This window comes from Physeter macrocephalus, chromosome 21 (genome assembly GCF_002837175.3).
Source record: "Physeter macrocephalus isolate SW-GA chromosome 21, ASM283717v5, whole genome shotgun sequence".
In the NCBI taxonomy this organism is placed as follows: domain Eukaryota; kingdom Metazoa; phylum Chordata; class Mammalia; order Artiodactyla; family Physeteridae; genus Physeter; species Physeter macrocephalus.
In genome coordinates, this window is record NC_041234.1 from 24475054 (window position 1) to 24487022 (window position 11969).

At 38.1% G+C, this 11969-nt stretch overlaps 1 protein-coding gene across 12 annotated transcripts in view; it reads right to left on the reverse strand.

The window, feature by feature from the left end:
* CASK (calcium/calmodulin dependent serine protein kinase) overlaps positions 1-11969 on the reverse strand; it is a 385648-nt gene that overhangs the window by 55444 nt on the left and 318235 nt on the right. For all 12 annotated transcript variants that reach the window (XM_028482973.2, XM_028482969.2, XM_028482972.2 and 9 more), the window contains exons 13-14: positions 9237-9317; positions 3600-3788 (exon numbers count right to left, since the gene is read on the reverse strand). In XM_028482973.2, the coding sequence (XP_028338774.1) occupies positions 3600-3788; positions 9237-9317 (270 nt within the window). The remainder of the gene's footprint in view (positions 1-3599; positions 3789-9236; positions 9318-11969) is intronic.

Sequence of the window (11969 nt, forward strand, 5' to 3'; positions counted from 1 at the left end):
TGCTCTGTGGCATGTGGGCTCTTCCCAGACCAGGGCTTGAACCCATGTCCCCTGCAGTGGCAGGCAGATTCTTAACCACTGTGCCACAAGGGAAGTCCAATATTGAGTTTTAAACTCACTCTTTGGATTTAGATTCAGGAAGTGTGGAATAGCACCTAGATCTGTATTTTTAACAAGCTCCCTTGGTGAAAACTGGTCTTAAATTTGAGATGATTAGGGGTAGGGGGACTCTGTCTTATCTTCTTCATTGGAAAATAACATTCTGTTAGCAAGTTCCGTGAAAATATTTGAGACGTTATAATCTAGACCCTGTCTGAATTTGTACAGTTCTATAAAATATAACTTTGCATGGTTCCTATTTTGTGGTTCTTAGAAGTGGAAGGCAAGCAATTTAAAAAACTGGTTTATCAAATGTTTCTAGTCCCACATTCAACTGTATTGTTCAAGTATCATTTCCAACTTGTACATTCAATCAGCATCTATGGTTACCAAGAGAAGGTGTTCCTGGAAAAATGTTGTAAATTAATGTGTAAGTCAAATCTAATTTCAGAAGGGAAATGATAGTATGATGGGGGTTCCATCCTTGAAATTAATAAATTAATGTATTCATTCAACCAATATTACTGTGAACCTGTTATATGGCAGACACTCTGCTAGACACAGTAGTGAACGAGATAGACAGGGTCTCTCATGGCTAGGGAAAGTTCACCTCAAACCAACTGGAGTTAATATTTATTATTTTGTCTACTTCAAACATTTCTCTGCAGAGAGGAATTGATTCATGTTTTCTCTGTTCATAAGTTCCCAAATTCCAGGGAAAGGATTTGGCCCAGCTACCGCTGAACCTACCCCAGCTTGGGGTAAACTCCTGACCTTTCCTTGTTTACATAAGCCTCTCCCCTGTTGTCTAAGCTATTTTAAGTTTGGTCTTTAACACTTGCAACTATGGGAGTACCAATCAATAGAGAAATAATTATAAGTGAGATGTTAAAAATGGGAAAACAAGGGTTTAATGGGAGTATAACACTTGGGAGATGGACCCAGCATACATAGTTGGATACATTGTAGAAGGTCCAAAAAGCAAAAGAGATCATACAGGTATATCCTGCACGGTAATATAATGTTTTTAATAGGACAAATAAGCAAGCAAATGAAGCTGTATTAAATGTAATAGAAAAGTATATTATTGAAAATATATTTCACATAAAATAATTTGTTTTTATGGCAACCAATTAAAAGAAGAAACAAACACCTTCACCAGGATCACAGAAGACGGAAGACAGGAGGGCTTCTTTAAGGAGACTTTTAGGGAAGATTCAAGGCCATTTTGTGCTTTCTGAAAAATGTAACTCAGGGGTGCAGTTTTACGCTTTTACTCAGTCTATGTTTCTATGTAGTTAACCATACAGAAGATCAAGCAACTGTCTTTGGATTGCTTTAGAATATGATGATCACAAGACATTTCTGGGCCTCCTTCTTGTGGTCACTTCCACTTTCCTGTCTGCTCTGATTGGCTGAACACCACCCCTCCTCCTGCTTCTCTGACGCAGGCTTCTCTCCGCTATAGTTCTGTCATAACTGCACCCGTTAAACAAACTGTGCTAAAGTGCATATTTACTTGTTTAATGTAGGTAGCCCTGGGACTTCCCTGGCGGTCCAATGGTTAAGACTCCACACCTCCAGTGCAGGGGGCACAGGTTCGATCGCTGGTCGGGGAACTAAGATCCCGCATGCCCCGCAGCGTGGCCCCCACTCCAAAAAAAAAAAAAAAAAAGAAAAAAGAAAAAAAGAAAAAAAAGTAGGTAGCCCTGTGGAAACTGAGTTCCAGGAAGGGGCCATGTCTTATCTACCACTACATCATTGGCGTACAGTGATCTGCACATAGTATAGGCACTTAAAAAAATTTGCTAAATGAGTGAATGAATATATAAAATGAATGAGGGGAATATTAGACTTTCAGAGCTGGGTGGGATTTTGGGGATCGTGTAGTCAAGCACACTTTTGGTAATACTTGCTAAGCGAAGTATGAGCAAAACGAGGCCCACTGACATGAAATGATTTGCCCGAGGTACCCAAAAGTTGCTACTGCCCGCACTCTTTTAAGTCAAAGAGTTGCTTGGAGAGCACCAGATGGGTGAGGTGATTTGCATGTCCCCTGTCTGCTGTAAGTCCTGAGATAATATAGCATAACTGGCAAAGAAGAGTAAATGAGAATTACAACCCGAATGTCTAGAGTTGAGGGCTTTCTGGAAATTGCAGTCATAGGATCACTGCTCTGTAACTCTTCCTAAAACTTGGAAAGCAACTGGGCAACTTTCTTAAGTAATTTGTTTTCCTATATCCCAATATCCCTTTTCTATGCTCTGAGGAAAACATATGAATGCATACGTTTGAACGTTTTCCTTTTCCCTAAAGAAATGATTTCTCCTAGAACTTGGGACTTTCCCAATATTCCCTGTCTCAGTGGGCAGCATCATTGTCCATCTGGCTGTGAAAAGCCTAAAGCTTAGGGTCATCCTCAATACTTGCTTCTCCCTCAGTCCCCAATGTCAATCCATTATCAAGGTCTTTTGTTAAATCTATTCACTTCTTTCCATTTGACATCCATCCCTCTAGTTCAGAGTTCCATCATCTCTCCCCTGTATTACTGTAATAACAGTCTCTTAACTGGTCTCCCTATATCCACTCTTGTCCCCCTCTAATCCATTCTCCAGAGAAATTATTTCTAAAATGAAAATCTGATCTTATCTCCCTGCTTAAAACTCTTCAATAGCCTCCCACTGTTTTTAAGATAAAAAACAGAACCAACACTTGTGAGGTCCTGTTCCTGCCATACACCTTGTTTTCCACAGTTTAGCTGTGGTGCCTTCTTTCCATTTTAAAAACTATGCTAAGAGCCTTTTCACTAGCACGTTTCTGCATACGCTACTTGGTTTGCCTGGATGGTCTCTACTCTCCCTGCCCCCTCTGTTCAGTTAACATCAAGGAGCCTCTCCTTGATTTTCCCAACCTATGAAAATTCTATGAGGATGAGGCAGGGTTCAGCATCATTCTATTCCAATGCTACACCTAAGTACTGAGAAAACGAATTCACATCAAATAGGTAGACATGAATGGAAGGAATTTCATTTTAGCAATGGCACTCAATTCTTTGAATGCCTTCCGAATTAATCTTCCTCTAATTCTGTCGAAGGCAAAAGATCTGGAAACCACTAGACTTGTAAAAGGAATTTTAGACGTTCACTTTTTCAACACCAATTCCAATATTTCAAACTGTACCTTTCTTTGCTGCCCCAGAGGTTTTTAAACTCTAGATTAATATATCAGGTCTGTCCTTTTTTGTTGTTGTTGAAGAGCAACTGTGAAAGGAGCGGTGGGAAGGAAAGCCAACATACCTTAGGCATGGTGTCAGGCAGAACGATTTTAGGTGGGGGTGGGGGGGTATGGTGGTGGCCTATTTAGGATCTGGAAACTGGTTTCTTTAAAACTATCCATGCCCTCCTTTCCTCCCCACCTCCTAGTAGTATAGGTGGAAGGTAGCTGCTCTAACTCATGCTGGGATTTTATGAGAACACAGAAAATTTTCTTTTCCTACTTACCATTGGTTCATCTGTGTTCTTTTGGAACTGGACCAGGCGAACCCTGGTCACGTTCTCCATATCCATGTCTCCATTTGCGCTTTCTGGAGAATCACCATTTAAATAGGGAGAAGTGGGAGGAGGTGTAACCCTCAATGCTTCATCACTGTAAACTTCATGTGCCACTACATCGTGAGTCTGAAGTAAGGCCTGATATTTTACGAAGGAAATAAAATATTAATAATAGAACTATTCCAGCAGAAGTCTATTATATAAACATATGTAAAATTATTCTTTGCCTCTCAAAGGTATCTCTCATCTACAGAGAACTCAAAGCACATTACACCTAGATATAGCCATGCCATAATTTCTTTGTGATAAATAATCACGATAGATGGATTTTTAAAAATGAAGGAACAAATGAAAGAATGAGTGAGCCAATCAATGAATGGATGTGTTTGTTGACTATCTGGGTAAGAGGTGTTGTCCGATGCTATGAAAAAGTGCCCAACTAACTTGTTCAATTAAAGGCTGACATAATGCAATTTCAAATAATTTAGCAGAAAGAATCATTTGTACATAGAGCTGGCAAATTTGTGCTGGGGCTTAAAATGGAAACAAATTTAAAAAGAAACAGTGCAATAACTGGTGCATTGAGCAAATGTCTTTCATCAATGGTATTAACAATAACTCTGCTATATAACGCAAAGGGTAATTTATAACATACATCTTAGTAAAAGAAATAAAAACACACACAAATGTACCTGAAGAAATGTAATTTCCCAAAATATCACATGATACGGAGCTCAAAATCTAAACCTATTTAATGTTTTTGTTCATTTCTACTTTTTGGAGCACTTGCATAAATAAAAAGTAAGTTGACAGTTATTATTATGACTTCTTTTTGCAAAGCCCATTAACAAGGAAAAAGTGATTTCTTTGTATTGATATCTCCATATGTCATCTTGGTGAAACTGGGTAATAAATATCCCTTGTTTCCCTAAAAAAGGCTATTCTTCCACTTACTGTACATTTTCTGCCATCATAAGAAAGTTTTTAATAAGCATGAATATTTGAACATTTCTACTTCAAAGAGAATTTTACAGCTGAGTATCAGTATGTTTGGTGCTTTATGCATTATATTTTCTTGTGTACTAACTATAAATTCAGTTTTATTTAAATCTGTGATCTGTCTGGTAATGAAATTTCTAGAGATAATGAAACATAATTAAAATCACCTTAAAAGTATAGCTTGTAGCATCTCAAATTAAGTTATTTAATTAAAAGATTTACCAAAGTCATGACTTGGCTATTTTAGGTACTTTAAAGGTACGCATACGACGCAAAAATAAAGTAACAATGTGGTAAAATCATAAAGACGATGATGCTGATCAGACATCAATAGAGCATATGCTTGGAGCAATATACCCATTTTTTAAAAAACATCTTTATTGGAGTATAATTGCTTTACAATGTTTTGAATTTGTAATGGAAATGCTGGATATTTCCAAGATCTCAGAGGGCTGGTCTAAACTGGGGTCTAGGTGAGGGGCACCGAGGGGCACTAAGCAGCGCAGCTTGAAAGCAGGGCTCCACAATGGTCCTGGGGACCTTGGATTCCTGACCAGTGCCCTGACTACACCCTGCACTAGTACCCCAGGCCAAAGTGGTGGTGGTTATGGTATGTGGGGAAATCCCTCTTTTTCCTGTTTAACTGTAGCCACTTAAGAGACTAAGATTTAGGGCAGAAAGTAAAAATCAATAATAGACAAACTGAAAAACTTCATCTGTTAAAATTAGGTTCATTGTATTAATTATAGATGTGTCTTCTATAAACAGTGAATTTTAAAACAATTTTTAAAAAACATGCTTTGTATGACTGGAGGATATATACCCAGGTAAACAGAGAACCAAGCTTCATTAGGATAATGCCAGTTACATGGGTTGGAGAAAGTGTTTGTACTGCTTTTTGCAAATGATTTCTATCCATCCTTTAAAATTATATAAGCAAACACGTGTATTTAATGTATTATTTATAAGGAAGGATAAGCCCACAATCACAAAAATACCAAAATTGAACTTTAAGAGAAAAATCCTTAAATTATATCACCAAATGAGGTCATACTTGATATTAACCGCTATTTGCCCCTGTAAAAGACAGCTACCACAAAATGAAACTTAATCCAACGCATATGCAAACAGAAAAAAAGGGGTCACTTAGATTGTTAAAAAAAAAAAAGCTATTAAAAAAAGAGTATACCAAATAAAAAATAGGGAAATCAGAGTTTGAATATTTTTCTTCAAGTATGTCATGAGGTATGATTCAGCAATTGTTACTAAGCTGAAATAGCTATTATTTTTAATTACATAAGAAGAATCATGTAATAGGAAACACTTCCATATGTATGTAAAAAGGATGTGGACAAGACAACTAAGAACTTCAGACCAAAGTGGGAAAAATTCATTTAAAATTTATAGGAAAGGGACTTCCCTGGTGGCATAGTGGTTGAGAATCCGCCTGCCAATGTAGGGGACAAGGGTTCGATTCCTGGTCCGGGAGGATCCCACATGCCGCGGAGCAACTAAGCCTGTGCGCCACAACTACTGAGGCTGCGTGCTGCAACTACTGAAGCCCATGCGCCTAAAGCCCGTGCTTTGCAACAAGAGAAGCCACCGCAATGAGAAGCCCTCGCACCGCAACGAAGAGTAGCCCCCACTCGCCGCAACTAGAGAAAGCCCGCGCGCAGCAACGAAGACACAATGCAGCCAAAAAACCAAAAACCAAAAAATAAAATTTATAGGAAAAAATATGAATTTTAGGTTTGAAAGTGGTTCCTCTGGCTTCTGAATTACAATTACAAATCATAAAATTAATCACTTAATAATGAAGCTTTCATATCAACCTAAGGCGATTTTTAACCATCTTGTTTTTTGGGAAAGTAGGATACAAACTTGCTTTTAAAAAACAGGATCTAGAACAGAAAATTTTAAAGGAAAAAATTAAAGCACTGACATTCTATTCTGTTTATATTGTCTTTACCCTTAATGTTTTATATTTTACAACTGCAATAAGCAAAGGATCTGTTCTTTTTTTTAAAAATAAGTCTTTCAAATGGAATAACTGAAGGATAGTGTAAGAATATTTTTTATCATGACCTCTAGAGTACAGATTAAAATAAATTTAAATCTACACTTTTTTACTCTTATTAATGTAAATATTTATAAGTACCTGTATTTTTAAGTATAAGGTAATCCAATATTAAATCCTCATTTTAATCATCAGAAAGCAAAGAAAAAGTCAGATAATTGAAGAAATAAGTATAAAATTATAAATATGCTAAGAATAACTCCCAAACCTTGGTATAATAACAATTATAAGCATTAAAATATTTTCCTTTAGGTATTAATATTTCTTTAAAAATACCAGATTTTGAAACCATGATCTTTCTTTAAAATTTTTTTTTTTTTACTGGAGTATAATTGCTTTCCAATGTTGTATTAGTTTCTGCTGTACAATGAAGTGAATCAGCTATATGTATACCTATATCCCCTCCCTCTTGGACCTCTCTCCCCACCGATCCCACCCGTCTAGGTCATCACAGAGCATGGAGCTGAACTTCCTGGGCTTTATAGCATGTTCCCACTAGCTATCTATTCTACGCATGGTAGTGTATATATGTCAATCCTAATCTCCCAATTCATCTCACCCTCTCCTTCCCCCACTGTGTCCACATGATCTTAAAATGCTTATAAGATAGAAACCTCCAGCATTTAAAAGTTTAACACAGTATATATAGCTTGGAATTATATTTGCCACATGGGACATTATCCAAACGTATGCTTATTTAGGAATGACCAATGAGTTCAAATTAAGTTTGTAGGAAAATCGATACTCATTACAAGTCAACCCACATTTAAGAGCACAGGCTTTGGAGCCAGCAAGCTCTGGGTTTTGAACCTCAGTGAGGCCACTTACTAGGTGGGTGACCTAAAGCAAGCCTCTTTGCCTTTCTAGGGTGCGGTTTCCTCTCTGAACTGTAAAATGGAGTTAATCACATCACTTCACATCCCAGCCATCAGCAAGTCCTGTCATGTCTAACCATCTCTAAAGTAGAATGCCAATTTGCTCATTTTCCACCAGCCCCATCCTTCTTCAAGCCTCTACCACCTCACAACAGCCTCCTAATTGGTCTCCCTTTTTAAACTCTTAACCCCACTATAGTCCATTCTCTACACAACAACCCCAGCAATCTCTAAAGCACAGGTCTAACAATATTTTCCTGCTTGCAATCACTCAGTGTCATCCTACTGCAATCAGGAGAAAATCCAGACTCCTTACCATGGTCTGGAAGGCCCTATGTGGTCTGGCCTCTGCCACCCTCTCCACCTCGTCTTGTACCACCCTTTCCCTTGTTTACTATATCCCAGCCACAATGGCCTTACTTCTGTACTTTGACCCTACAAAACTCTTCCCTGCCTCTGGGCCTTTGCATTTGCTCTTCCCTATGCTTGGACATTAAGAAAGCTTGTTCTTGTCATATAACAAGTCTCAGCCCACATGTTGGCTCCTCAGAGGGAGGGGCTTTCCCCTGACTATCTGAAGTAGCTTCCACTTTACTATCATCTCTGCCCCATTATCCTTTTTTTTCATAGTTATTATCACTATATGAAGTTATATTGTTTGTTTTACTTGCTCACGGTCTGTCTCTAGCTCACCTATCCACGTCTCACCTAGAATGGAAGTTCGTCTGTCCTATTCACCACTATCCTTAGTGCCCAGCACAGTGCCTGGCATATAGTAGGCATATACATATTTGATGAGTAAATGAAAATGTCTTTTAAGTACCTAGCTGGGTGTTCAGAAATTACAAGAACTATTTATTATTTCTGAAAATGTTTACTAATAGCAGTGCACATATTAATTTCTCTCTGATGTCAGAAAAGCAAAATAAACCATGGCTTCGAAGGTAGGTAAGTTGTGAGAGATGGGGCTGTCTGAGCTTTAATGGTTTTGAAAAAAACCTTAACCTTAAAAAAAGGACTTTATTTGGGTATATATTAATTTCTTTATTTAGCTTACTTCAAATCTGAAAGATCTATTGGTATCAAATGGTCCTACAACATTCTCAGAATTGAGCTGAGGTTACTTATCAGTTTATAGACAGACATGTCTGTCCAAAACATACAGGCTTCTATCTACGGAAAACACACGGCACAGAACAGTCAGTTGAGGTGGGGCTAACCTACCTGCAAATGGGCAAGTTCCTAATCTACTCAATGTTTTACTGAGAACTTATTATGTGCCCTACACATGACAGATACTATGGAGTAACTAAATAATATTCATTATGATGCCTAACATTTATTAGGCATCAAGCATATATCAGGCACTGTGCTAAGCACAGTAGATGTATCATCTACTTAATTCTTATTCCAACTCCATGAGGCTGGCAAACAGCATCTTTACAACTATGACACAAAGTAAACAACAACAAAAAATTTTAGTGTATCTGGTATTATCTGGTATTGTAATCTTAACCGTCTGATATTATACGGCTAAAAGCACATTTGATGAAGATAGCTGTATTTCATAAGCATTAGTAAAAACTTCTTTTGAAAGTGAGGTTTCATTTCTATGGAAGTTTAATTGTTACTTACCATGAAATGAGGTTGTGTTAAAATACGCTTTAGTTCCTTTGCATCGTTATTCTCAGGGTAACATGAAATTTCTTCCAATACCTAAAAAATAAGCAAGATATTTAATAGTATAATGAGGATGCTAGATTTAGAAAATATAGAATTCTTTTAAATTAAAAATTATGAATGGATTTTTATGACAGGCAAAATAATTATTTTGGAAAAAAATTCATCATTTTATTCGAAGGTTATTAATATATAAAAGAGCTACATTGGTGGTAATAAAAAATAAAACAAATTGCTGTAATAGTCTCTGCCTTCATTACGCAACTATAACTCAAAAGATTATTGAAAAATACAAAACGAAATGACAAGTCTGTAATACGTATTTATTACAGGTATAAGTAACGTAATTAAACTTAATGGGAAAATGTCTCTGCAAATCTTTTTCCAAACTAACCATCAAGATGAATCTGTAATAAAAGGTGGTAACAGCTTTCTTTTATATTAACAAAACTGTCAATTCCTTTCAGAAAGATTAAAATGACAAAGGCTCAAATAAAAACAATTTAAAGAAGAGAAAACACTTAAGTACTGTTCCTTGTAGCCTGAGAGAATCAATGTGATTCTCCACACTCATCTCCTCACATTCGCCACATCTCGGCAATGGTTCCTAGAATTAATTGCCAGGGAATCCAAGAGAATAATTTTAAAATAAGACACACAATCAAAAACTTTTCTCTTTTCACTCACATTTTCTTCACGAATTAGTTGTTAACATTTTCTCTATATAGGTTTAAATGGTTGTTTTCAAATGAAATTGTTCTTCAAAAGTTATCCCTTATCACTAGGATGGAGTTTACCCATTTAAAATTTGATTATGTGACATGAGCCCAGGGGGAGGCCTCTGTTCCTTTTCAGAGTAAACATATTACTACAGTTCCAAGTGTACATAGTTGGACTCAGAGTGGTTATACACATCGCACTCAGTCCTAAAAGTTGAGCCAATCGAGGATTGCTTCAGCAGGATTGGATGTCAGGGGCACGCAAGTCATGTACCGAGGAGGAATCTCTTGACTCGCCTTTGAGAATCTTAATTCTGGCCAGGAAGGAATGTTTTGAGGTCACTTAGCCTAAGGCTTAGCTCTCAGCCAGTGCTACTCAACCACCTCCTCAGAGAAGAACAAACAAACAAACAAAAACTATAAGGTTTCCTTCTTATCTAAATGTACTCTTGTAAAACAACTATACCCCAATTAGAAAAATGTACTCTTAACAAGTGCTGGTTATGCTGTTAATTCATATTGTTTAATGATGATAAGCCAATTCTCCTTTGGTGTATTTTCTGCTTTGAGTTTCTAAACCAGTGAAACAAAAGATGAAACAATATACTCTCTCTGGTCCCCTGCTACTCTCACAGCCTATGATTTTAAACACTGAGGTGTGGTCTCCTAACGCAGACAGAACCTCTCCTGACTGCTGCCCTGACCAGGTGGGCAGGCCTAGCGGCTTCCACAACCTTGGACTTGGTTCTCAGTGAATATATATTTTCCAGTACAGGTCTTGTGTTTAAAATCTGATAGGGAAGGAATTATGTCTTTCATATTCTTTCACTTAGTAATTTCACTTTATAAAATATTTTTCTGGGCTTCGCTGGTGGCTCAGTGGTTAAGAATCCGTCTGCCAATGCAGGGAACACAGGCTCGAGCCCTGAGCCTGGAAGATCCCACATGCCGCGGAGCAACTAAGCCCGTGCGCTACAACTACTGAGCCTGCACTCTAGAGCCTGCGAGCCACAACTACTGAAGCCCGCAAGCCACAACTACTAAAGCTCATCCGCCTAGAGCCCGTGCTCCACAACAAGAGAAGCCACTGCAATGAGAAGCCCGCGCACTGCAACGAAGAGTAGCCCCCGCTCACCGCAACTGGAGAAAGCCTGCACAGCAATGAAGACCCAACACAGCCAAAAATAAATAAATGAATGAATAAATAAATAAAAATATTTTTTCAAAGGAAAATATTTATTTGTATAAAGACTTTTATGACATCAAAAAGTGAAAAAAAAAACCCCACTAGGTATCTAACAGTGGAGGCATTTATAAGTCATTATAATTTAGTAACAGCAGAGAAAAATTATGCCATCATTAGAACTTATTTACGAAGACCTAGCAGTGGGCTTCCCTGGTGGCACAGTGGTTGGGAGTCTGCCTGCCGATGCTGGGGACGCGGGTTAGTGCCCCGGTCCGGGAAGATCCCACATGCCACTGAGCAACTAAGCCCGTGTGCTACAACTACTGAGCCTGCGAGCCACAACTACTGAAGCCCGCGAGCCACAACTACTGAAGCTCATCCGCCTAGAGCCTGTGCTCCGCAACAAGAGAAGCCACTGCAATGAGAAGCCCACGCACTGCAACAGAGTAGCCCCCGCTCACCGCAACTAGAGAAAGCCCGCACAGCAATGAAGACCCAACACAGCCAAAAATAAATGAATGAATAAATAAAAATAAAATATTTTTTCAAAGGAAAATATTTATTTGTATGAAGACTTTTATGACATCAAAAAGTGAAAAAAACCCCACTAGGTATCTAACAGTGGAGGCATTTATAATTCATTATAATTTAGTAACAGCAGAGAAAAATTATGCCATCATTAGAACTTATTTACGAAGACCTAGCAGAGGGCTTCCCTGGTGGCGCAGTGGTTGGGAGTCCGCCTGCCGATGCAGGGGACACGGGTTCGTGCCCCGGTCCGGG